Source organism: Peromyscus californicus, unplaced genomic scaffold, assembly GCF_007827085.1.
Source record: "Peromyscus californicus insignis strain IS unplaced genomic scaffold, ASM782708v3 Scaffold_4__1_contigs__length_199733344, whole genome shotgun sequence".
In the NCBI taxonomy this organism is placed as follows: Eukaryota; Metazoa; Chordata; class Mammalia; order Rodentia; family Cricetidae; genus Peromyscus; species Peromyscus californicus.
This window is the reverse complement of record NW_026294562.1, coordinates 102932595-102960448: the sequence shown is the minus strand read 5'-3', so window position 1 is coordinate 102960448 and position 27854 is coordinate 102932595. Positions and strand designations below refer to the sequence as shown.

The window sequence follows — 27854 nt, the reverse complement described above, 5'->3', positions numbered from 1 at the left end:
AGTTGTCCTCAGACACAGACACACACACACACACACACACACACACACACACACAGACACACACACACACACACACACCACAATGTAATTTTAAAAAAATGACTCAGGAATTAGTAAAGGTGTTTTGGTTTGAGGGGCAGCTGTGTACTGCCTGGTCAGGAAGATTGCTGACAGGGGATGAATGGGGAGGCCTGAGGCTAGACACATTGGCAGGACTTTGGGATCATGGAGTCCTTGGGGAGTTGAACTTAATCCTCCAAACAGTAGAGGGACAAATCTCTCCCACTCGAATCCCCCAAGTAAACACACAGAGGCTTATACTGGGGAAGGCTTTTAGACAGGGAAGCTCAGTGAGAAGGGGTGGATTCTGAGAGAGAAAAATGGAGGCCAGGAGATGAGAGGGATCATTTCAGTTTTCCAGGGGAGAGGAGGTGATGCTTGAGACAGGCAGAGTGAGGGGGATTGAGAGAGTGATTTGGGGAGAGGTGGGACTCACGAAAGGGGTGAATCAAGGGGAATACTCAGAAACAGTCCTGGAAGGGTGGGGCCAATGAGATGAGCTCGGTTTGTCTCAGTGAGTTGGTTGGGAGCTTCTAAAGAGGCATCCGATGAGATCCCTGCCTTAGAAGGAAGTGTAGTATGCTAGGAGATGCCTTGGTACAAACAGGCCAAAAGGCACGTGAAAAGATGATCAGCCCCACTAATAAGGGAAACAACACCAGGATACTATTTTATGCCCGTCAAATATTGGCAGGTATGAAAAAGACGGATTAAGAGCCAGAACTGGTGTGGAGGTGGGTACTCTCGGTGAAAGTAAAATATGAGAAGTCGATGTGACACCATGGAGGTAATTTGATAGTATCTCTTAAAGTTTAAAACAGGCCTGGAGAGCTGGCTCAGCTGTTAAGAGCATTTGCTGCTCTTGCAAAGGACCCAGGTTCGGTTTCCAGCCCCCACATGACAGCCCACAGCCACCTAGTTCCAGGGAATCCAGTGCCCTCCTCTAGCCTCCATGGGCTCCTGCACACACTGGTGCACATGAGGTCACACAAGCACACAAACATACACTAAACAAGCAAACACATACGTAAATAAATCTTTTAAAAATTGAAATAGTCATTGCTTTTTGTAGTTCCATTTCTAGGAATCTGTTCTCCGAGAGAGATTTACACGAGGAAATTCCCACTGGACAGTCTCTCATTAGGCCTTACTGAACATTCTGACTCACAAGCCTTCTATAGGCCACACAGTACACCAGGGTCACTTAGAAGATTCTAAGTGATTCTACACTACATGTCAGTTGCACAGCTTCAGAAGTTCTTCAGTGGAGTCCCCATGGCTGGCCGTCTACAGGGCTGCCCACTAGCCAAGTATCATCCCAGGTGTAGGACAGAAACTCTCACTGGGTAAATGCAGGAATCACCCTTGCTTGGAAATCTCATCAACCACAGGAACCAATGTCCCTTGTGACATTCCATAGGTCTGTAGCTTGTAGCATTCCCATAAAGGACATGCCTGATTATAGGAGTCACCACTTACAGAAAAGCATCCCCTTCGGATGTTTATAATTTATACTTTCTCCTGGCCCAGACACAATTTACTGGTCTGCAATCATTTTTACCACAAGCAATAGTTGCCTAGTAACACAGTTACCATAGCATGTACATCAGGTTTCCAGGGAAACAGGACTAGAAAGAAAATCTGAGATCCAGTTATCATGCAAGAGGGAGTGTTTGATTACCTCTTACTCACATAGCCTAAATGCTACCATAGGAAAAGGGTTAAATTATGGCATGTCTGTACCAGAAGGTAACTAAGATATTGGACCAATCTGTTTGTTTTAGCATGGAATAATCTTCAAGTCATACTGCTAAAGGAGAAAAGCCACAATACAGCATATATTCCATGTTTGTAAAAAGAAGATTGTATTTCAATACATACATGAGAAAAATATGAAGTATATACAAGGAATTTTAAACAGTTGACACTGAATGTTGGGATTAAAGGAACTTTTTTTCCTTGTGATGTTTGACTCTTTGGGGGTAAGCATGTTGACATCTCTAATCAGTATCTAGGAGTGTGGCTCAATGGTAGAGAGTCTGCCCGGCATGCACAAGGGCCTGGGCTTGCTTCCTGGGCTGGGAAGAAAAAAGAAGAAAGAACAGAGATAATTTTTAAATGGGCTTTGCATTGGAACAGACTTACTACATTCAATCCTTAGTTTTCCCACTTACTAGCAATCCCATTTCTAACAAGTCACTTTGTCTGCCTGGGCCTCCATTTCCTCAACCATAGAATGAAAATTATAATTCCCATTAGTGAGAGATTTAAAATTTTCTAAAAGGTGTGTGTGTGTGTGTGTGTGTGTGTGTGTGTGTGTGTGTGTGTGTGTGTGTGTGTGTGTTGGGAGTGTGTACATGAATGCAGGTACCCATAGAGGACAGGAGAGAGAGGTCATTGGAACCACTGGAGCTGGAATAACAGGCGTTGGAAGCCACCCAGTGTGGCTGCTGGGAACTGAACTCTGGTCCTCTGCAAGAGCAGTAAATCCTCTTATCCCAAGCCATCTTTCTAGCCCTATGGTTAGAGATTTAGAGGCCTGATGCATAAAGTGATACATAAAGCGTCGTCCACAGTACTCACCCATCCCCCTGTGGAAGCTCAGTGAATGGTCATTATTAGCATCTTTCTCTTTACGCCTATACAAGCTCAAGATTCTCTCTTTCTGTTCCCATGTAGATGCTTTTCATACATTTCCAGCCCTAAAGGAACTGGAGCTTGCATTCAACGGCATCAAGATGATTTATGTGAAATATGGAGACTTCAAGACATTGGAAGTAAGTTGGAGGTAGGGAGTTTTTGATCCTACCTGTTAGTCTGTAAGGAATTAGTATAAGGGTCTTTACAGATTGTAACTTTGGGGAAGGGTTCTCTGGGCTTTCACTCTAGGCTCTTCATGGATGGCCTCTGGAGAGGGTGGTGGTGGTGGTGGTGGTGGTGGTGGTGGTGGTGGTGGTGGTGATGGTGGTGGTGGTGGTGGTAGTTGTGGTGGTGGTGGTGGTGGTGGTGGTGGTGGTGGTGGTGGTGGTAGTTGTGGTGGTGGTGGTGGTGGTGGTGGTGGTGGTGGTGGTAGTTGTGGTGGTGGTGGTGGTGGTGGTGGTGGTGGTGGTGGTGGTGGTAGTTGTGGTGGTGGTGGTGGTGGTGGTGGTGGTGGTGGTGGTGGTGGTAGTTGTGGTGGTGGTGGTGGTGGTGGTGGTGGTGGTGGTGGTAGTTGTGGTGATGGTGATGGTGGTGGTGGTGGTGGTGGTGGTGGTGGTGGTGGTGGTGGTAACAGTATTAGTATCATAGGAGGAGGAGTTTCATAGGAGATGTATCTCCTTATGTGTTTGAAGGGCTGTGGAGGTTAAGAGCCAGGAGCAGTAAGATAGAGACATTGTGAACCAATACCAAAACACACCTGACCTCAGTAACCTAGGTTAGTCCCAGTGGGGTAATATAGGCTGTACATCTATTCTGTAGACCTAGAGATGAGGATAGACAAAATAGGGCTCCTGTGAACTCAATAGTATATTCTAGGCACATGCACATCTCTATCCTCAGAACCTTGGGATAGAAAATTTGGTTTGCCTATCTTTATACTTTATTACCACTTGTGACTTTGATAGACTAGAGGCCACTTTTTACAAGGGAATGAAGTTCTTGTCACTAACTGAGAGTCACTGTAGACATGGACTAGAGAACAGTGCCAAAAGTAGGACTCAGCCACCTGGCCAGGCTCACTCTCTCCCTGAGTAATAAACCCTACCCTTTATGCTGGCCTTACAGGAAAGCATTTCCATCCATGCCTTAGCAGCGTATCTACATGCTGTAAGCTTTGGTAGCTTAAATCTGCAAACATCAGAGGTCAGCCATGCTTCATGTGTGCCTCACTTAACTTGTCTCAGAGAGATTGACTTTTTCAAGGAGTTGATGGCCTTTATACGCCAGAGTTTGGAAACACTTTAACATCATGGGAATCTTCCCAAGACGGACAGTGTCTCCTCAAATTCTGAAAACATCCTGTGCTGAATGCAGTGCTGACCTTTCTCATGGTTTTGAGTCGATTTGCTCTGACTTGGGACATGAGTTGGTCCTCAGACTTATTTATTAGACAAACTCACAAAGTCCAACAAAACCCAAACTAAGTAACTAATACAGCTTGGAGCTATGTTAAAGCATCTTTCTGTATTATATCTTGGTGCTGATGGTGCGAAGTAGATCCTAGACACTAGAGATCCAGGGAGCCATTTCTTTGGCCTTCAAGCCCAGGTGCCTCCTGTGGACTCCCATTATTCTTGGACTTTTTCAGAGAACAGTCACTGGACTCCCGAGAATTGCATATTGTGCCATAAATCTTGTCTTCCTCCTTCCAGATATCCCAAACACTCCAAAGTGCCAGGAGCCATCCAGGGAGACGTGATCACAGGCTTTGGCTCTGAATGGCTAGCTTGGGATCTAATGTTCACCATGATTGATTTTGTACGTGCCTTACTTTATAATTTGATTGCATCTGATGAAGATTATTTATCCTTCAGACCCGGTATTAGTCAAAAGAATTTGTCAACAAAAGAAAACAGACTCATTTTAGGATGCAGAATATAAATGAGAAAAGGAAATCTCTGGATCAGTCATTTGTTCTTGTCTCTCTGTGATTTGCAAGGGCTCCCTAGGAAAAAAGATAAACATGTCAAATGTCCTGAATTTGCATCTCACAGTAATGAATACTTTAATGTGTAATAAAACTCAATGTGACTCAGCAGATACAGCAGCCAGGCCAGGAATCTCTGTCCTTGGTTGTCAGCAAACCTGCCCCGAGGGGAGCAGCCCAGAGTGGAATTCCTCCATAGTCAGTTCTGGAGAAATTAACTTTGCCATGATTTGATTCCCTGTTTACAAATCTGAAAACTGTCCAGCAGGACCTCTGCCCCAGCAGCCGGAAGCTTTACTCTAGTCTTTCCTGCCAGCCCTTTGCTGGCACCTTGGCTTGAGGTTAAAGTTTCCCCCTTTGTAAATCTGGGCTGGCTCTAAAATTCTGTGAACTATGATGCTACAAATATTTATTTCTTGAGCTAACCTTCATGGAAAGCAAATCTGGATCCAACATTAAATAGCCAACACAGTAGAATAGGGGTCCACAGTTTGTTTTTTTCTGTAAGAGACAAGAAATTTAGTATATTAAACTTTGGGTCCATCTCTTCATAATAATTAGGACTGTCATAACAAGTCATCCATGCCTCTGTAGAAAGAAAGAACTGTAGACAGAATGCAGGCAAACAAGCATGATGTTGAAATGTGAATTTCTCATAATTGCCACATGGAGCACACTATTCTTCATTTATTTATTTATTTATTCATGCATTCATTCATCTCTGTCTGTCTCTCTCTCTCTCTATCTATCTATCTATCTATCTATCTATCTATCTATCTATCTATCTATCTGAGACAGGGTGTATCTGTGTAATCCTAGCTCTCCTAAAACTTACTCTGTAGCCCAGGCTGGCCTCAACTCACATAGATCCACCTGCTTCTGCCTCCCGAGCACTGGGATTAAAGGCGTGCGCCACCTAACCTGGCCCCTTGTTTTTATTTTTAAGTGTAAAGATCATTCTTAGCTCTTTGGCCACAAACGAGCATCAGGCTGGATTTGGCTTGTTGGCTGTGGTTTGCTGACTCCTGAGCTTGAATACCGGTGAACCAGTTCAAATGTGGATAGGATGGAGAGTGAGTGTTGAGGTTGGGTAGTGCTGTGTAAGCCTGAAGAAGTGGCTCCGGACAGACCTCAGAGTGTCTCGAACTTGCTAAGGAGCTGAAACTGTCTTATAGGATCATGGAGTTTTAAGCTGGAGCATGTTGTGGTCAGAGTTGTGTTTTAGAAAATGTGTTCTGGCTGCTGTATGAGGCATGGGTCGGAGGGACCATGAGAGACACAAAGGAGGCAGATAAAATCCACTATGTCTTGGCAGTCCACATGTGAGTGTTAGAGACAAGGACTTCCCCATCTTCATGTGTGCTTTTCATAACTTATTTCCAGGCCTTCCCCTCTCCTTGTTCCAGCCAAGTGAGATGGCCCTGTTCTGTGCACCTCACGCCCTCTCTTTCCTGTTGGTGCTTGGAGCTTTTCACATCCTGGCCAGTCTTATCCATCCTCTCCTATACCATGAGCTTCACTGGCACCCAAACCTTTTACAGTCCTCAGAACCAGCAAGATGGCTCCTGCTTCCATCTGTGCCTCTCTCACTCCAGCACTCTGTGCCTTTAGCAGTCTTGTCTGAGGGTGGCTCAGATGCTGCCGCTGGGTGGGGCCTGTGCTGGATTCTGGCAGACCTGGCTGTTGCTGCCTTTGTGGCTTGTGGTGTGTGTCTAGACGTCCATCCTAGTGGTATTACTTCTGTCTCTCTTAAATTGACTTAGTTGCTATCCTGTGGCAGTTTCATGTACGTATAAAATGAATTTTAATCCTCCCACCTAGTACCTGTTTCATCCCTCTTCCTCTCCTGCTGAAACCTGTCTTCCCAAGACCCCCTTCTGCCTTTATGACCTGTGTGTGACCCTCTGGGCTGCCTGCATGAGCTTAAGTGGGAGGTTATTTACCAGAACATGGACAACGTATCACCACTGAAGAAAGTGACACCCTTCCCCTGCCACTATTAACTACCAGTAGTCCTTCCAAGGGGCCCGGGCCCCATGAGCCCTTTCTCCTTCCATGATGAAATGTTGATGGTCACCACAGCCGCAGTGAGATGATGAGTGCACCGGCACGTCACACTCAGAAGACAGTTTTACAGCATTCCTCTCCAGCCTTTTAAAGCCTTGCAACCCCTCCTCTGCGATGGTCCCTGGGCCTTGAAGGAGAGGATGCAGGTGTCCCATTAAGGCCAAGCACTCCACAGCCTCTTAGTCTCCACACTGGATCAGTTGTGAGTCTCTGTTAACCACTGACCACACAAAAGCAGCTTCTCGGAGTCCGGCAGCATCACTTATTAACAGATGGACAGTGATACTTGCAGCCCAAGCTGGGAGCTCCCAGAGGGCAAGGACAAAACAAGCCTTCAGGATGGGGCTGGTATATCTGCTCTGTGTCAGGGCCTGTGCTCATAAGGCTGCAATACTGCAGTGACTTGGCCTCTGACCTCCAAGGGCCTTACGATCCCATCCACTCCTCCACTGTGTGCCAGACATAGTACATGGCACTCCTGTTTCTTGTACATCTCCAGCTATCTCAAGACCCTGCAGACTTGGACAAGTACCCTGGGGTAGTTTAGACAAGGCTTACAAAGCCAGAGGAGGGAGACAGCTCACCTGGCTGAGGTTTGGGGACTATTTTATAAGGAAGCAGCTTTGAGATGGCCTTCTGGGGCTAAGATTCCCATGCCCAGAGAAGGACATCCTTCTCGTGGAGACATAAAGAGGGTGACTGGTGGGATAGGCAAGGGGCAGGGAGGAGTCTGAGCAGTGCCACCAGGGAGACAGAGATGCAAGAGCATGAGCCTGACTCCCACAGGTGATGCGGTTTTCCAGGAAGTGAGGAGGGGGCATAGTCAGCTCCCACTGTGTTTGGGCCTCACTGTCACATGTTGCTTCTCTTGTCCCTTCTTTTGTTTTGCATGGTAGTTCTTGGACCTTTCCTTCAACAGCCTGACTGAGGATGCCATCTGCGATCTGGGGATTCTGCCGCATCTCCGTGTGCTGCTCCTCACAGGCAATGGGCTCACCTCTCTGCCATCCAACATGGCTGTCACAGAACAGTAAGTTCTACACCTGTGAGTTTATTCTATGTGTCCCCTCAGAGGCCTGAGTCCTGACATCAAAGGAATAGTTCAGAGCAACTCTTCTTGGAAATTCTGTAAAGTCAGGCTTTGAGTGCCCAAAGGGTGAATGCTGCCTATTTATCCTCCCAGGAAAGGCCCCAAATGGATGCTTTCCTGTGTGCTATTAAGAGAAATTAGAGCTGGGCATGATGGTGCAAGCCTTCAATCCCAGCACTTAGTAGGCTGGAGCAGGTCAAGCTCTGTGAGTTCCAGCCAGCCTGGTCTACATAGCAAGTTCCAGCCAGCCAAGGCTATATAGTGAGACCCTGTCTCAAAACATACATGCATACATGTATGCACAATGGACACAAACACACATGTGCATACCTGTACACACACACACACACACACACACACACACACAGAGCCACTTTCCCTGCCTCTGATGCTTGGTAAAGCATGGGTGTTGCTCTTGCTAGCTGTTCCCCTTATAGGCCCTCGGTCCCATCTCCGTAAGTTGACTTGCTAGCCTCTCAGCAACCTCTGTACACTCTCATTCTGCGCCTCTGTTGAGGCTGTTCCTTCTGCCAGAACATACTTTCTTTTCTGAATAACAAAACAGAAGCAGGGTTTACTGTGTGCCAAACACTGTTCTCCACACTTCACTGGTGTTAGTTCATCGAACTCTCCTGGTCATTCTATGACATGGGTGATTATCATCCCATTTTCCAGATGAGGAAATTGAGGTAGAGAAAAAGTTAAATAGCTTCCCCAAGTTTACAAAACTAGCTTCTCAACAGAGCCAAGATTTGCATCAAGTTTTTCTGACTCTAGAGGCAGAAGCTGCAGTCATCATCATGGCTTCTCATATAGGCTGATCATATTCCAAGGCCCAACTCCTATCCCATTTCCCCTCTTTTCTAAGCATCAGGCAAACTGAAGGTTTTCCTAGTTAGTCTAGTACCTGACTTGTCTGTTGTGACCTGGGCAACCTAAACGTGTGTCTTTATAGAAGGTAGATAGACGGCTGGTACATCTGACCTCTCCATGAGGGTCAGGAGCACTCTCAAAGCAAGGGCTCTGATCTCATCTCTAATCTGCAGCAGCTAGACAAGGATCTGGTGCTTCCCATATAATCTGTAGTAAGTTGATGTTGACCAATAGAGATATTGATGGCGACAGTCCTCGTGATGGTGATCATTACTATGGTAAAAGATAAGGGGACAGTGACAGTGGTGTGGCAGTTCGTTAGTTATTCCAGGGGTGCAGGATAATAGTGATTATTGGATTTAGTGTTTCATTAGTTAGGATTATTTTGTTTCCAAGCTGGGTTTCACAAATCCAGTTCAAACTAACTGAGACAAATGAACCATTAGTGGTATCATGTACCTATAATATCAGTATGTAAGAAGTTAAGGCAGGAGGATCATGGGAGTTCAAGGTCAACCTGGGTTACACAGTGAGACCTTGTCTCCTGTACAAAAGAAAAAGGAGGAGTGGAGAGTTGATTCAACAGTTAAAAGCACCGTGTTGCTCTTGCATCAAGGACCTAGGTTAGTTCTCAACACCCACAAGGCAGCTAACAATCATTTGTAACTCCAGTTCCATAGGATCCAATGCCCTCTTCTGGCCTCCATGGGCACTGCATACATGTGGTGGACAGACATGCATACAGACAAAGCACCCGCACACATTAAAAATGATAATTTTTAAAAGTAAAGGAAAAGGGCCCTATTAATCTGGAAAGTCCTAAAAATGAATCTGCAGGATTTGTATGCTGGGCATTGGGGACAGGAAGTGTCAGGGTTCTGGGTGTCTTTCTTTTTCTTGGTCCCATTTGCAACTTCTATTAGGGTGCCTGTCATCTGCTCTTAGACACCTGCACACAGCTTCGCTTGCCTCTGTGTTGACTTCATCTGAAGGTAGGCTTTCTCTGTGAGAGGATGTGTCTCGGTCAGACTCACAAAAAAGCATTGCAATTAGAGAATCCACTTGTCCTGAGTAGAGAGAGGTCATCATTTGTATTCTATTATGGAAAAACTTCAGAAATGTAAAAGGAAAGTTATGGCTTGAGTATATAATATCCCCTTGGATGGCTTCTATACTAAAGGGTAGGTCCCCAGCTGGTGGGGCTGTTCTGGGAGGTACCAAAACTTCAGGAAGTAAGGCCTCGCTGCAGAACGTCATTTCCTGGGGAAGGTGCTTGGGGTATCGTGTATCCCTCCCATTCTTGTCTCTGATTCCAGCCCTTCCCGAGGTTGGTAATCTGTGCCACAGACTCCCATCAGCATGATTCCCTCTCACTGTAAGCCCAGAATCAAGAGAATCAAGACCACCAATGGCCAAAACAAACGCTTCTTTCTTTTGAGTTTCTTCTCACGGGTGTTTGTCACAGCAGTGGACAAACCACTTACCAGACAGAGTAAAAGGTGAAATGAGCCCCTGTTCCTCCCACCCAGTATTAGCCCCTGACGGTTGTGAGGTCATGGCAGTCTGTTACAGCTATACCCCTACCATACCCTATTGTAGATTATTCTAAATAAATAATGTATCCAGCTATAAATGAATCTACTCAAAAATGAATCAGCAGATTCATGTACCATCTATAAATACTCAATATATGCTTCGAGAGATAAGGGCTCTTTTAAAACTCAGAACCAACAAACCTTATTCCACCTCCAGCCTCACCAATTGATAAGTAGAGAGAAGTAGTTACAGAAATCTCAGGACGATGCTGGAGCAAATGGAGCAGAGGGGCATGGAAGAACCAAGGAAGGAGGGCTGACCCTCAGCTGTTGGAAGTTAACTCTCGTGGACTGGAGCCAGGAGTCTGCGTCTGCCATGGACTTTAGAGAGGCCATTGCTCTGATTCTAGTCCTGCTGCCTCAACACTTGCCACTGTCACGGCTCCTGTGCTATCAGAAGCCGGGCAGAGAGAGGATTTACCTCCCACTCTCCTGGGCTCCGTAGAGGCTTACCAGACCCTTCAATCGATAGCTAGAAACCAGTTTAAAAAGTCAGTTTAGCGTGTATAGTTAAGCTGTGCCATGTAGAGCTGAGCACAGAGGCAAGGGGTGAAGGCTGACAGCATGGAGCCAGCTGACTGGCATGCCCACCCCTTGGAGCCCTAATATCTATCTCCCCTCTCCATATTTAATTCCCACACAACGGTGATAATCATTATAGGCTTCATGTAACTTACATTTGAAGACACTCACCCTCCTCCACAGTGGGCTGAGATGTAGTTCCATCCGCTACTGTATCTATCTCTGAATAACTATTTCCATAGAAATTTAGGAGCCAGGCATGGTAGCAATCGCCTGTAATTCCATCACTTGGAAGAGAAATGTAGGAGGATTGAGAGTTCAGTGCTAGCCTGAACTATACCATGAATTTGATGTCAGCCTGAGCTATCCAGTGAGACTGTCTCAAAAAAAGAAAAGAAAAAAAAACATTTGGATGTTTTATAACCTGAAAACTAAGTTACAAAGTCAGTGATCACCTAGCAATTTATATGTGTAATGCACATGCACATACTCATATGTGTGTATAAAACCAGAAAGAGCTGGGTGGTGGTGGTGGTGGTGGCGGCGGCGGCGACGGCGGCGGCAGCGCACGCCTTTAATCCCAGCACTCAGAAGGCAGAGGCAGGTGGATCTTTGTGAGTTCAAGGCCAGCCTGGTCTACAGAGCGAGATCCAGGAAAGGCGCAAAGCTACACAGAAAAACCCTGTCTTGAAAAACCAAAAAGAAAAAAAAAAAAAACAGAAAGAAAATATAATGAGCTGGGCGGTGGTGGCACACGCCTTTAATCCCAGCACTTGGGAGGCAAAGGTAGGCAGATCTCTGAGATTTCGAGGCCAGCCTGATCTACAAAGTGAGTTCCAGGACTGTTACACAGAGAAACCCTGTCTCCAAAAACCAAAAACCAAAAAACAACAAAAAAAGAAAACATTCATAATTACTGCAGTCATTTTTGTAGGCTAATTTTTCTTTGGGCTGCCAGCACCCCAAAAAATGACATGGAGACTTATATTAATTATGAAAGCTCAGCCTTAGCTTAGGCTTGTTTCTAACTACCTCTTATAACTTAAATTAACCCATATTTTTAATCTACATTCTTTCACATGCTTGTTACCTCATCTCCATTATGCCCATCCTGGTTATTCTGTGCCTGGCTAGTGACTCCACCTTCTTCTTCCCAGCGTCCTCCCTGCCCCGAAAATCCTGCCTAGTTATTGGCCATTTAGCTTTTTATTAAACCAATCACAGTGACATATCTTCACACAGTGTAAAGGAATATTCCACAACACATCTCTCTTACTTGGTCAGGTCATAGTGGATATCTATAAATTTTCCCATCACCCCTTTAAGGTCCTGTTACTGTCAGCCAGCAACCTCAGCCAGTTACAGCTCTTCAGTCTTCACTCCCAAAGAGACTGAGCACTGAACGTCTCACTTTTTCAGGGGCTTCTATGGTTTTCTAGTAACTTTTTCTAAATGTCATAGACTCTCTAACGGGAGACCAACAATTCACGAACTCCAAAGGTGGTATTTTGGGCCTTCAAGGAATAACAACAGTATATTTACTTTTGATAATTACTCATATTGTCAAGAGCAAGTCCCCTCTTTGCCTGCCTCTTGGTTCAATGAAACAAGAAACCCAAGTGTCTGGTAACAGTATTAGCTTCTAGTTCAATGAGACTATTCTTGTGACCCCCCCCCCCCAGGGAGCACCTCTCTTGAGAAGACAGACCTCTAAGTCAGAAGCACCTGAAGTGGGACCATCAGGATGGCTCAGTGTTTAAAGAACTTGCCTCACAAGCCTGCTGACCTGAGTTCAATCCCTGGAAGCCATATTTATGTGAGAAGGAGAGAACTAACTCCAGAAAGTTAGCCTCTTACCTCCACATACATGCTGTGGCATGTGCATGTACACACACACACACACAGAGAGAGAGAGAGAGAGAGAGAGAGAGAGAGAGAGAGAGAGAGAGAGAGAGAGAGAGAGAGAGAGCCCAAAGTTGCAGAAATACCATTATTATCCCACTATCAGATATCATTGAGAGGATACTCCCACTTCCCTCTGCTAATCCCCAGGTCCTATGAGAATGCTAACGAAAAGCCAGCATCATGGATTGCTGATTTAAGTGATGTCCCCACTGTACAGCAAGTCCACATTGGGGAAACTTTAATTTCCCCAATTCTTCATACCTGGTATAGTAATTGAGTCAAAAAGGCTATTTCGCCAGAAGATTCTCGGCAGATGGTAGAATAGGAAACACCCCAAATCTGTCTCCTCACCTGGCAACACGTGCACTGGCAGAATCTGTCTCAGGAGACCACTGGGGGCTCTGGGACCTGCTGGAGACATACCTTCCAGAGGAAGAAGGCTTAGCCATCAGACTGCTGATGGTCTTTTATTTCAGCTCTTTTCCCAGTAGCTGGAACCACCCCCAGTCACACATATCCTTCGGAGTATAATAACTATGAATAGCTTGCAGTTGCCAGAGTGGGCAGAAAGGTCCCTACTCTCCAAGTGTGGGAGCTCTGTGCTGTGACCACTGACTGCTACTTCTGATCCAGAGAAAGGCACAGGGTCAGAACAGATCTGAGAAGACTTTACATCTGTACCTCAGAATGATCCTTGCCATGAAGACAGCCTATAAAAATTATAAAAATAAACCAACCCCATCAAACCTTGATGAGAAAAGAGCGTAGCCTCCAGGGCTATCACTTTAGCAGATGCCAACTTTAGTCTTCCACCAAAAATCCAACCTGTAGAACACACAGTACTATCTCTCAGGAAGATCTGAAGGAAGATCTAGAGAAAAATTTAACTGTGGTAAAGATGCCCACAGAGCTAACAGGACAAGGGGGAAGTCAAGAAAATGGCATACAAGCAAAACCTACTAACAGTGGAGAGGGAACCTGAAAATAAACAGAAACTCTACAACCAGAAGTTAGGGAAAGCTCAGCAGCAGAATTCAGGCAGATCTGAGCAGCAGAAGAAAGAACTGGTGAGCTTAAAGGTAGCTTTAATGCAGTTAAATGTATCAAGTCTGAGAAATAAGAGGATGACCTCTGTAAAGCCGGAGGGCTCTGAAGATACTGTCAAGCAAATCCATCTGTGTTCTGTGGAAGCCCTGGAAGAGGGAGGGGGCAAGCTGGGAGAAGGAGAGGAGGGAAGGGAGTGGGAGGGGGGAAGGAACGAAGGAGGGAGGCAGGGAGGGAGGGAGGGAGGGAGGGAGTTTTTTTGGAGAAAGAATGACCCCAAACTTCGCAAGTTTACGTGAATGTAAACATCTGTGAAGCTCAGTGAAGTTCGGGCACTCACTACAATCAGTGTCAAAGAGAAAGAGAATTTGAACTCAGGACAAGGGAAGTGACTCCTCGCGTGCGAGGGAGGCTCAGTGAGACTATCAGCGATGCCCATCAACTGTGGCAGCCAGAAGGCACAAGTCTGACATGTTCAGAGTGCTGAAAGAAAAAGCTGCCAACCAGGAGTCCTGTGTCCAGCAAAGCCGCCCTTCAGGGGGCTAGAGAGATGGCTTGAGTACATGCTACTCTTGCAGAGGACCCAACTTTGATACCTAGCAGCCATGCCCAACAGCTCTCAACAGCCTGCTGGACTCCAGCTTCAGGGAATCCAATGCTTTCTGGCCCCTGTGTGTACCTGCATTCACATGTACACACACACACACACACACACACACACACACACACACACACACACTGTCTTTGGTAAGGGCAAAATGAAGACATTTCAAGATAGGCCAAAGCTGCCGGGCGGTGGTGGCGCACGCCTTTAATCCCAGCACTCGGGAGGCAGAGCCAGGCGGATCTCTGTGAGTTCGAGGCCAACCTGGGCTACCAAGTGAGTTCCAGGAAAAAGGCGCAAAGCTACACAGAGAAACCCTGTCTCGAAAAACCAAAAAAAAAAAAAAAAAAGATAGGCCAAAGCTAAATGAACTCATGACCTCTAGACCTGCTCTATAGGAAGTGTTAGGAGGGCATGGCCCGAGACAGGGATGAGCAAACCCTAGACAGAAACCCCAAAGCCGTAAGCAGAAACAAAGGTTGTATTTAGGTCAATACACAGTCAACACAGTATTATTGTAATAATATTGCAGTTCCAGCTGTAGAACACTGTGGGCCGAGAAGGCAAATCTATGTCCCAAACTGTGTAGAATCACTTTAATAGGGACGAACGCTCCTCCTGTCTGAAAGAAGGGATGTATTGCAGCCAGTCTGTCGCTACTGGGCTGCTTGAACTCCTGGAAAGGGTGCCTTTGGGGTGACCTCTGCTGTTAGCAGATGATGCACAGTGTGCTTTGATGAGGGGAAGTGCATAGTCTTTCTCCCTGCTGTGGAGGCCAGTTGGTCGCCTGACATTCACAGAATTAGGTCACCTTGTCCATCTCATCACTGGGATCTCTGCAGTGTATACACCCACAGAGGACAGAAATAACCTTCTACCCTCCATTCAGGGATCACTCCAAACCACCCATTAGCAGGGGTTCATTCTTTTTTATACAAGCTTTTATTGTCCACCCACTGCCTGGGAAAGGTCTGTACTTCTGTCTCTCCAAGCAAGCAAATGGACAATCGGGCACATCACTCTAAGCTTTACTGCTGTGTAGAGCCATACCATGACAGCTCATTTTGCACTGATGTTAGCATATCATACAGAATCATTTTCAAGTACAGCGGAGGCATTTTCCCAGGCTAGCTGGTGCTAAGGCTTTAGTTGTGAGCTGATGGTAGACATTGGCGCAGCTGGAAGAGGCACCACGGGAATTCAGACTTTCTGAAACTGACCTTAAATAATGCTTTTCCCAGACACAGAAAGACAAATACTGCAATATCTCACTCATACATGGAATCTAAAATAGTCGATCCCAGCTGGGAATTGAGCTCTGTTGGTAAAGTGAATACCTGGCATGCACAAAGCCCTGGGTTCAACCCCCCCAGCATTGCATAAACTAGGTGTGGTGGGCAGCACACACCTATGATCCCAGCACTTGGGAAGTAGAGCCAAGAGGATCAGAAGTCCAAGAATGTACTGTGAATTTGAGGTCAGCCTGGGATACATGAGATCCTGTTTCCAAAAAGGAGGCAGGGAACGGCTCAGTGGGTGAAGTCAGGATGTGTCTGTGTGCCCACCTGTAACTCTAACACTGGGGCGAGGTAGAGTCAGATGGCCTCCAGGGACTCACCAGCCAGCCTTCCCCACACAGTGACCTCCAGGTTCAGTGAGAGACCCTGTCTCAAAAAAAAAAAAAAAAGTGGAGCGTGATAGAGACCCCCGACATGGACCTCTGCCCCCGCCCCCACATACACAGATTTTTTAAAAGTTTATCTCATAGAAGCTGAGAGTAGGATAAAATAAAGGCTGAGAAAGTTGGGAGAGGAGAATGAGGAGAGGTGGATCAACAAGTATTAAGCTCTGGGTATATAGGCCAATTGAGTTCTCATGTCCCATTGCCCACTAGGATAAGTTATATTACACAGATGACAAGAATGTGCTGTGTAGTTAAAAAAAGAAAGAAAGAAAGAAAGAAAGAAAGAAAGAAAGAAAGAAAGAAAGAAAGAAAGGAAGGAAGGAAGGAAGGAAGGAAGGAAGAAAGGAAGGAAGGAAGAAAGAAACTAGAAGGAAGATTTGGAATATTTTTATCATAAACAGTATGTGTTTGAAAAAATAGATGTGTGTATGCTGATTCGGACATTATGCAATGTATATTATCAAAGCATTGCACAGTGCTCCATAAATACACGCATTTTAAATGTGCCCATTATTTTAAAAAGTACATTTCTGTCACTAGATGAGTCCATTCTGTCAGACATCTGGTTCATGGTGAATGACTCATGTCACATGGCCATTTTGTGTCTTGTGTGTAGCTCAGTCTTTGCCAACACACAGTATGAGCCAAAAACTGATTTTCTAAAGGAAAATAATGATAGGGACAAGGGCAATATTTTGCTCTTAGTGGTTTCCACTATTTTTACCTCCAAAGGGTTCTATTTATAGCATAACTTGTCATTCATCACCCAAACCATAATGTATTTGAGCAAGAATAAAAGAATAGTTATTCTTTGAGAAAATGGAGAAATGCAAGCTTCCCTTGAAAAACAGGAAGCATGGCAACCCTCCCTGTCTGTGTGACATGTCTGTTGCTGTGGAACTTTAGCATCTGGGCGGGCTGAGCGACAGTCCAGCAGAAGAGCAGCTCACACTGCAGTCTCAACCTGCTGAAGAACCTTGTCATGGGAACTCGTGGTCTTGAGAATAGTTAGTAGTGGGTCTGAATGGCCCAAACGTTTCACCTGTAGTTTCTGGAACCCAGAGGGACCAATGAAGCGTTGTGCCTTTTTCTTAGCTACAGGTGGTACGAAGTCCAAGAGATACAGCCCAACATGTTCCAGATACCTAAACGCCAAGGAAATTAAGCAAGGTGACAGTCTCTAGAATTCTTGTGCTTTACCTCTACCCTGTGACACATGTGAGCTTTACTAAGCCATCTGGCGGGGGGTGGCTTTCTTATCACCACGTCCAGTCAGCATGTTATTTTCTGTGGGACATCAAAATACTGAAAATCCGTGTGGATCGATTTGATAGGGCTTGAAGTCTGTGTGGCCCTGACAGAAGAGGACACAGGGATACTGTTATTCCTGTCCGATTAAGACAACTATTTCTGGAAGTCCTTTTAACTGATAAAGAGAAGGATCCATTTTCAGGTTCTCAGATTCCAAGTGCCACAAGCTCTGTTGATTTACCAGAGAAAGATTTCACATCTGCAACAGCAGCTGGAATTGGAATCAACAGCGTGTTAAGATCTCATAATCTACAGTCATTCTTCAGGATGTGACGTTCGCACACGCTGATGAACAAGGAGCACTTCACAGCAATGTCATACGATTCCATAGCCTCTGTGCTCCTACGCATCCATGCTGCCGGCGCTCTCGCAGGGCCTCAGGATGTCCGTGGAATTTCCAGTTTCCTGTTAGAGAAGTTCTGGAGCTTCAAGGTGGCATTTTCCGCAGTAACAGCCCACCAGTTTGTTGTTGAGTAGACAAGTCCGGGGGTTCTGTCATCTAATTCAGACTGGGGAGAACGACAGGCGGGCCGACTTTCTGGTCTTCCTCCAACTCCCCAGTCCCACACTGAATGGGGGACCCCTGTGCCTGTCACACTCTCACACCAGGCAGCAGCTGCTGTCTGATGGTTTGCACAAGTCTAGTTTAACACTGCAGTGCTGCTTGCTGCGGTGGGGGAGCGGTCTGTGGGGGTGTTGCTCAGCGTGGCCCCTACAGTCACAGAAGCGCTCGGAAGGAGCTGGTACGAGGCAAGAACTTGCTTTTCTATTTCATTTAAGCCCAATTCTGTCTAATTTAAATGCAAATACATGACCGAATGAGATGTCCCAACTCTTCCCTTTGAACAACTTAAATCACTTTTTTTTTTCTTGTCAGATTGAGTCTCTGGCTATCTACAGTGTAGATTTTACATGGATAATTCCAAACCTAAATCCAATTACAGTAACTGAAATTATTTGAAATTATTTGTAGTGCGAACCACCTCCTAGGGTTTGGTCCTTCAATGCCCTAACCTTTACCTACAAACGTTCTGTTAGCCTCCCTTGTGTGGCACACCATGGACCTAAGGTTTGGGACCCTCCACTGGCACTGTCAATAGACTGTCACTCCTGTAGTAGGCAGACAGCCCTGGGGAAAGCAGCCTCTGGGTCACCTCCTAAAACCAAGTTCCATGTGTCCTCACAGCTTATTAGTTGGGGGCACTTTAAAGTAGATTGTTTAAAAATGTGTGTTTTGCCTGGATTTCCTCTTTTATGCCAGGGAAGTTGGCTCACATCACTTGTCTTGACACCATAAATCTTTCCATGCATTTGGCCGGATGACCAGGAATACTCACTATGGCTATTTTCTGATTGTTCTGATGACACAGATTTGAGGTACAGCTTTCCAAACTCTCCATCTCTGTTCACCCCAAGACAGCTTTCCTGCATGTGGGATGAGAAGGGCTCCGACTGGCTCACACCCTCCTGAGGGTGGACATCCCTTAGCATCTCCGATTCTCACTGGATGCTCTACTGTCATCACGCTCTGGGTTTTGATTCTCCAGACTGTTAAGTCATAATTCAATTCCAACAAGATCAGCAAACGCCCTTGAGGCTGCCCGGCCTCCTAGCTTCAGTTCTCTCTTGGGGATTTAGGTTCTGTGCATTCTTCCTCGGGGCCGTCAGCTCTCTTGCAAGTTTTAAAACGATGCACATTTCCTTTTTGCACGGCACTCATCACTCCAAGTGTTGTCCATGGGAAGCCCTGTTGCATAAAGTACAGCAAGTGCCTACCAGTGCTTCCTCATGTGTTAGTCGGCTGTGTCACCATGGCAGAGCACCCAAAAGAAACAACGGAAGAGAAAGAAGGCTTATTTAGGCCACGCTTTCAAAGGCCTGATCTGTGGTCACTTGTTTCTGGCTATGGCCAGGCCGACTGTCTTGAAGGAGAGTGTCTTAGGGCACATGCGGCAGTTAGGAAGCAAAGAGAGAGAACATGGGGAAGGGACCAGGGACAAGTTATACCCTATTTTTAGTAGTGACCTACTCTTTGCAACAAGGTTTCACATCCTGGAGTTTCCACAGCCGCTCCATAATGCCATCAGCTCGCACCAAGCATTCAGCACACGGTCTTTGGGGGGTGTTTTATGTCCAAATAGAAACTCATTGCCCGACACATAAGAGCTGCAGAGTAAATGTGCTTCTGTCTGCAACAGGGGGTTGTTGAAATCATTGTGCTTTGAGAGCTGCGGGGCTCTTGACATAAAAGAAATGACCTCCACGTATGACTGGAGGGTCTGGGTTCAGAGACACTCAGCACCAGAAGTCAAGGACAGTCACAGCAGGCACACTTCCTGAACTAGAGCTCTGGGCTCCCTATGGTGGGGGCGGGGGGGGGGGGGGTCTAGGCATCTGCTAAGAAGCATGCTTTCCTCTGGCTGAATCCAACCACCAGGTGTGCACTTAGCATCTAAAAGACATTTGTCTGCCCAATTCTAGAAGACAGTAATCCATTTCCCCAGGCAAGGGACAATACCAATGACATTTCTAGCATGAAGAGCTAGAAACTTCAGCTTCTCCGTCCCTGGTAAACGGCTGCTTCAGAGTTCATCTGGTGAGACTGTGAGAGCTGCAGCTGTGGCTGGCTTTTCCTACTAGGTCCCATGACACAGTCTCTGTCTCCGTCCCTGTCTCTGTCTGTCTCTCTCCTCTCTCTCCCTCCCTCCTCCTCTCCCACCCAAAGCTTCATTTATAACTGGGGTTCTTTGCATTGATTTGTTATGGAGCGCACATGCTCCAGCACATGTGTGCAGGTCAGAGAACAACTTGTGGACGTTGCTTCCCTCCTACTTTGTGGGTTCCGGGAGTCAGTCTCAGGCCGTCAGACTTGGCGGCAGGAGCATTTACCTGCTGAGCCGTCTCCCTGGCCCCTGGCCCTCTTTGAGACATTTACTTTTTGTCTGTTTTCTCTAGGGCAGACTTTAAGAAAGCAGGGTAGTCTTACTGTCACAGGAACGAGCAGAACCACTTTACTGTGACAGTGCTTCAGAGGAATGTCTGAAGGCCTGACTCCTAGTGCATGTCTCACTGGAGTAGAATGAAGAGCTGCTGTGGCTTCCTGGCTATTTGGTGGAGTAGAGATTCAGATTCAGAGTGCCAGTGCCCTTTCTAAACGATCTGCCCTGGCCCTTGTTCGGCCAGAGCATGGAACTTACTGTTGTTCCACAGTAAGCCCCCACGACGGGAATTCATTGCAAGAACACCCAGGAACCTCACAACTGCATCTTAAAGACAGACAGGATCTATGTTAAGATTGTAGGTCCGAGGACTGGAGAACAGCCCAGAATTCTCTCTCGCAGCTCTATGCCCACTCCTCTCCGTGATTCTGCCCATGTATCCCCACAGGCCAACCTTGTGTGTCTCTGGGCCCCACTGTAGGAAATGGCTGCACAGAGCTACAGAGCCAGAGTTGATTTCTTTCTATTGCTTTCCTCTCACAGAGGTTAAAATCACGACACAATTCCTCTCATTCTTTATTAATTCACTTAATCGTTGCCATTCCTGCAGCTCCTCCCTACTTCAGTTATAGCAATCGCCTTACGGTGGGCAGTGTCTCATGCCTCCTCCATGGGACTGGAAAGGCCTTGAAATGGGGGAGTGTCCCTTCTCTCCCAGGACCAGCAACATAAATTCCTGCTAAGGAAATTCCTGAGGGAATGAGCGATTGTAGCCCTCGCCGTGCCCACCTGTGAAACCTAAGGTACATGTGTATGTTCCAGGGCCTTCATTTTTCATTAGTCCTCAGAATTTTGGACACCCTTCTTCCCCCTCCTCCCAGACCCACCCCAACTTTTTACCTACTTTTGGATTCACCTACTTCTGCCAAGCTCTGTCTAGACCAGGCAGCAAGGGCCTCTTCATCTCCTCACCTCTAATCCACACGGGACTTAAAGATGGGACCAGAAGAGGAGGCGGTAGTGGGAAAGGTCTGGGTTTGGGAATCAGGAAGGACTAAGCTCTAGTTTGAGCTCTGCCACTCTGTGGCTATGAGACTTTGGCAGGTTACTGAGCTTCCTGATGAAAAGCAGGTGGATAGTGCCTCTGCCACTGATCCCTGCGAAGACTGCATGAAGTCGCTTATCACAGTGCAGAAATGAAGTAGGACTGGAGAAATGTTGCTCACCCTGTCTCTTGCCTGTGTGCTTATAGCTCAAGCATGGAATGTGTGTTTGTGTGTGCACAGTTGTTTCTGTTTTGTGTGGATGAAATGGAATGTGCAGGGAGGGATGAAACGGTGTCACCTGCCCACGTGTCTTTAGAGCAACCTAGGCCTCATCCACTTGGAAACATGAGGTCATATTAACAATCACACCTAAAATGCCACCACTTCCTGTCCACCTGTGTACATCAGGACCTCAGCCTCTTGAATCCCACTCTCAGGTGTTTTGGGAATTCTTCAAGGAAACCTTGATGGCACAGCCATGTTCCAAGCCAAGAGCATATCGTTCCCATGGTTACCAATCCTCAGGGTGAGTGACAAAAGATTCTCAGGAGTCTGCCTTTGGCCAGAATTGTACTGTGTACCATCTGTAGCATTATCTCTGCAATTTGGTCTTGCTTCATTCACCCTGGTGTTGACCATCAGCACAGCCGGTGACCCTACTACCCCAGCACAGCCCAGTGTCAGTGAAACTGTCTCCATGCAGTGGCCTGTGTGGACAAGCAGGATTTGAGGGAGGGGTCAGTGGGTGGGAGCTATACCTGTTGCTCATCTCTAAATGGACCCCTTGTAGGCACTAGGGAAGTTTTGAAGCTGGTTAATCGTCCTGGTCAGGTCCCTGTCTTCCTGGGGATAGTGGCTCTCATTCTCTGCTTTCACTCAGTACAAAAGATCTCTGCGCCCACAGGGAGGCATCCATGTCATCACTGGCAAGCAAGAAGTACATCCTGAGGTTCCCAGCACTGGAGACCCTGATGCTGGATGACAACAAACTGTCCAATCCCAGCTGCTTTGCCAGCCTGGCTGGGCTCAGGAGGTAATGTCACAGCCCACCTCTGTACCATCCCCAACCCCAGTGGGGCTCACACCCTGAGTGCTGCATTCAGGCTCCACCATGTGTGTGTGCTGTGTGGCCTTGGGCAAGTGAGTTCTCTCTCTGAACTTAGCTTGACAGAGAAATGCAACATCAGTAAGGTTATTTCTGGTCATGTGTAGGATTAGCCACTACCCAGGGTAGAACCCTGACCACCCCCCCCCCACCCCCCCACCCCCCCACCCAAAAACCACACACACACACACACACACACACACACACACACACACACACACACACAAAGAACTTTAGTTGCCAAGTTCTGCGTATTTGACAAAGATCTCTAAAATATTTCCTTTGATTTTAGTTACTATTTACCGAATACTACTTGGTGCCCAGATGTTTACATATTGTCTCATTTAGTCTTCATAGAGCTTTAGAGATTAATAAACCTTATCTCCATTATAAGGTGAGGCCACTGAGCCTCAGAGAAGGTAAGTCCCCCTCATCTCAAGGCTATATAACAGGGGTCCATGTCCAAGCCTGAATCCCTGTGTGTTCCCCAGCTTGCTCAGTAACACCCCAGAGATCACATCACTGCTGTGATTCTGAATTTACTTTCCTTAATTGAAGACTGAAGAAACTGAGCCTGGACCAAAACAAGATTTTCCGGATCCCGTACCTACAACAGGTTCAGCTCTGTGATGGATCGGGGGACTGGGTTACAGAGGGGCCAAACCCCCAGAAAGAGCTGCAGACCCAGACGTGGATATTTGAAACCCCGGATGAGCAGCCCAATTATACTGTACTGCCCATGAAGAAGGACGTGGACCGCACAGGTGAGCCATGTCCTTTGTTCCGATGCGCGCTCCATCGGGGAGTGGGCTTCTAGGGTTGGTTCTGGGAGTGTTCTAAATGAGCTGCTCAGACTTCCCAACTAGTTCTGTCAGGTGAGATGCTTTCAAACTCCAACTAAAAGTAGATACTTTTTTAAAATCTCATCTATTAAGAAACTCAGAAGTCAGGCAAGCCTGTGGCATACCCATGTCCTCAAGGGCTCCAGGCCTTCCCCTCCTCCTTGGGCACAGCTTGTCCTGTTAAGCTGGTTCCTACTGGGTTCTCAGGATGGCTCCACAGTTCCAAGAGTCACATCTGCATGGCATCCTCCAGAGGCAGGAAGGAAAGACACATTTCATGTTGTAAACCCAAGTGGGGTAATAGAGGAGTGCATCTCTGGGTTGGACACACTTGTTCCAGTCCCACTGAGCTAGTTACCGTACTATGCATCTGCCAACTGTTTGTCTACTCTTCAGATTGGGGGAAATAGTTTATAGCAGGTGAAGAACAGAGATCTTGTGCAGAGCTTGACGTTTTATACACTCTTTACCCATCGCTCACATTACAACCCAGAACATTCCCAGTGTGTTTGTGGGATCCTCGCAAGAAGTACCTCCTCCAAGAGTAATCACTCCTGTCCGATTTGAAGTTCATGTGTAGAGCTGTACAGCATGGGCTTCGTGCCAGTGTCTTTCACTCAGTGCTAGGTCATTGGGTTCATTAATATTATGGCATGTATCTCTTTCCCTGCTCTTATTTACTCCATGTACATCACGATTTATTTCCTTTTTACTGTTGAGAAACATTCTGGTTCTATCTAGTTTGAGGCTGTGAACTGCTGTGAGCATCCTCTTATCATTTAGTGGGCACACGACCTCATTTCCTTGGGGAATATGCCCAGGAGAGGACTTGCCTGTCACACATCTCCAAGTATACTGAGCATTGGTGGACGCTGCAGACATTTCCCAGCATGGCTGTGCAGTGTTCATGTCCACTCTGATGTGTGTGAGTCCCAGTTACTCCAGGGCCTCATCAATGCTTGAAAGTTCAGGTTGGCTGTTCTGCTGGCTATGGAGTGGTACTGCATCGTGGTTTCAATTTCCATCTCTCAGATAACTAGTGATGCTGGTGTTTTTTTTTTTTTTATGTGTTTATTGATCACTTTGGTGTTTCTTTGGGAAATACTCAAGACTTTTACCTATTTTTAAGTTGGAATGTGTATCTTTTTCTTGATTTTTCAGGTTCTTTATAATTGTGGACACAAATCCTTTATAAATATGTTACAAACATCTCCTAGGATGTAGTTCTTCTTCTTCTTCCTCTTCCTCCTCTTCTGCTGCTGCTGGGATCAAGCCTGGAGGCTCACAAACGCTAGACTAGCACTCTCCCAACTGAGCTACTCCCCAGCCATATTTTTTAAAAATTTCATTATAATGGCTTTTGATGAACAGAAGTTCTTTTGATGAAATCTGATTCCTCAGCATTTTATGTCAGTATTTTTTCTTTCCTGAATTTGCAGCCTATCTCAAGACTATGGAGATATTTTCCCATATGTTCTTGTAAAAGCTTAAGTGTTAAAATTTTGACCCGTGATCTGCCTAGGGTTTTCAAACATGGTGTGAGGCAGAGTCAAAGTTGACTTGCTTGCATGCATATACTTTTTGGCCCAGCACCATTAACTGAAAGGCTTGTTTTCCCCACTGAGCAGGGAGACACTGTTGGGTGACAGTGGGAGTGTGTGGATTCCCAGAGCTTTCAGAAGTCATTCTCTGTAGCTATAGTTTTCCTGCCTGGCCCACAGTCAGGACAAATCTCTCTCACCTGCCAGTCCTACAGCCGCTCAGACCCAACCAAGTAAACACAAACTGTATGGCCGTGACAGGCTTCTTGCTAACTGTTCTTACAGCTTAAATTAATTCATTTCTATAAATCTATACCTTGCCACGTGGCTCGTGGCTTACCGGCATCTTCACATGTTGTTTGTCATCGTGGCGGCTGGCAGTGTCTCTGACTCAGCCTTCCACTTCCTAGCTTTATTCTCCTCCTTGTCCCACCTATACTTCCTGCCTGGCCACTGGCCAGTCAGTGATTTATTAATTGACCAATCAGCAACACACTTGACATACAGACCATCCCACAGCAATTCTCCCTAAGAACTCATGGACCAGAGGCCTCACTTCCTTATTGTTACTACATGACACTACGGGAGGCATGCTCTGTGAATGCATTTCCTGTGCACAGGTCCCTGACTGCAGCTCATTTCTGTAATAGGCATGTCTGGCCAGCCCTATGCTTGGCCCTGCACTGGCCTGCCCACTTCCACAGGTTTTCTATAAAGACTTAAAAATTTTTTTTTCTTTTTATTCTATTATACAGTTTTACATAAGGCTCTTTTCATGCAAATATATTTTTATTTTTACACATCCCCCTCCCATACCCTGCTACCCGCCCCCCAGCTGAAACAATAGCAGAAGTGAACTCCACTGTAGCTTTCTCACTAGGCTGTGGCTTGCTAGTGAAGTTCTTCAGGTCAGTTGTGGTACCCAGCAATTCCTGGCATCTACCTAAGTTTGGGAATTGTCAGTTTCCAGCAGGATCCCACTGGGATTTGATTGGAAGTGCACTGACTCTACAGGTCGAGGTGGAAATCATGTTTTCCAGAATAGGAAAAGAACACAACCTATCAGTTTTCAGGTCTTTCGCTTATTTTTAACCTTTATTTTTCATTTTATGTGTATGGGTGCGTGTTCTGTCTACATGTGTGTCTATACACCCCATGCATGCAGTGCCCAGAGAGGCCAGAAGAGGGCATTGGGTCCCCCCGGAACTGGAGCTACAGAAGATTGTGAGTTGCCATGTGGGTGCTGGAAATTGAACCCAGGTCCTTTGGAAGAGCAGCCAGTGCTCCTAACCACTGAGCCATCTCTCCAGCCTGGTTTTTGGGTCATTTAAAGTCCTCTCAGGAGTGCTCTGTTGTTTCCAAGGCTGAGACCATGACCATCTGTCATTAGATGTATTCCTGGGTTTTTATCTCTTTTTATGCTATCATTGATGCTGTTGCTTTTTATATTTCAGTCCCACTCACTTGTTGCTAGTACACAGACATCTTGAACTCATGCCTAGCAACAACATTTCCAAGTTCATTTCTCTCTTCTAGTCACTTGCAGGCTCTCTTGATTCTTTTTGTTCATGGTGGCAGCATCTATATATGACGCCTGTTTTGTCTCCTCTTTTCCTATTGTAAGAGTTCTTAGCACCTTTTTATTGTCTTACTGGCTGACCCAAACAGTATGGTGTTGAGTAGAAGCCATGATGGCCTGGGTGGTAGTGGTGCATGCTTTTAATCCCAGCACTTGGGAGGCAGAGCCAGGCGGATCTCTGTACGTTCGAGGCCAGCCTGTAGCTAGAGTTTTCCTGCCTGGCCCACAGTCAGGACAAATCTCTCTCACCTGCCAGTCCCACAGACGCTCAGACCCAACCAAGTAAACACAGAGATTTATATTGGTTACAAACTGTATGGCCGTGGCAGGCTTCTTACTAACTGTTCTTACAGCTTAAATTAATCCATTTCCATTAATCTATACCTTGCCACATGGCTCGTGGCTTACCGGCATCTTCACATGCTGTTTGTCATCGTGGCGGCTGGCAGTGTCTCTCTGACTCAGCCTTCCACTTCCCAGCTTTATTCTCCTCCTTGTCCCGCCTACACTTCCTGCCTAGCCAATGGCCAATCAGTGTTTTATTTATTGACTAATCAGCAACACATTTGCCATACAGAACATCCCACAGCACTTCCCTTTTTTTTTTTTTCAAAAAGGAAGGTTTTAACCTTAACAAAGTAAAATTACATATAATTTGGGAATTTGGGCATAGCTTCTCTTACTACTTCCTGCTGGAGGGGGGCGTGTATCTTATGGGGATACAAAGAAAATTTTAGGATTATGGAATAGTCCATGAGGCTGTATTGTCTGAGCCAGTTGTCTTGAAACCATTCTGGATGTTGGATCATCTGGGCCATGGTGTCATCAGAGACCTTTCAGGGGGTCTTGGCTGGTCAAACCTGATGTATCTTAATCTGGAACAAATCCATAGCCTCTGGCTTTCTGTGGGAACAAAAAAGACTCTTTTCCAAAGCAACATATCCTTATATCCAAATTTTGAAGTCAAGGTACCTTTAAAATATACATTTTGGCATAACTCAACATCTTTTACAAGCAAATGTTTTTCTGCAGTTAAAAATCCCAAAGACAACACAATCCAGATTCTCTGTGTAATATTCATCTTTACGTGGCTTATTTTTTATATTAATTTTACTGTCTCTTTAAAGACTTTATTTTTTAAAACTATGTATTTGTTTATATAACTGTATATATCACCTTTTTTGTCTCTTTCAAGCCTACGTATATTTTACACACATTGTAAACTATTACATCTGAATCTGTCTTATTGTGAATCTATTGCTTTAAACTGCAGCAGCTGTGGCTGCTGGTTCCGCTCACCTCAGCTTCCCAACATGGCAGCGGTAGTTTACCACCAGCTCTGGGAGCTATTGTGGGTCTCTATGCTTTTATCCAAGCAGCGTGTAGCCCAAAATACTCTTTTTTTTTTGTTTTGTGCTAG

The 27854-nt window shown here is 46.1% G+C and overlaps 1 protein-coding gene across 1 annotated transcript in view; it reads left to right on the top strand.

The window, feature by feature from the left end:
• Xrra1 (X-ray radiation resistance associated 1) overlaps positions 1-27854 on the top strand; it is a 75032-nt gene that overhangs the window by 24237 nt on the left and 22941 nt on the right. Inside the window, exons 7-10 of the mRNA XM_052714181.1 lie at positions 2740-2837; positions 7651-7784; positions 22272-22400; positions 23031-23236. Of these exons, the coding sequence (XP_052570141.1) occupies positions 2740-2837; positions 7651-7784; positions 22272-22400; positions 23031-23236 (567 nt within the window). The remainder of the gene's footprint in view (positions 1-2739; positions 2838-7650; positions 7785-22271; positions 22401-23030; positions 23237-27854) is intronic.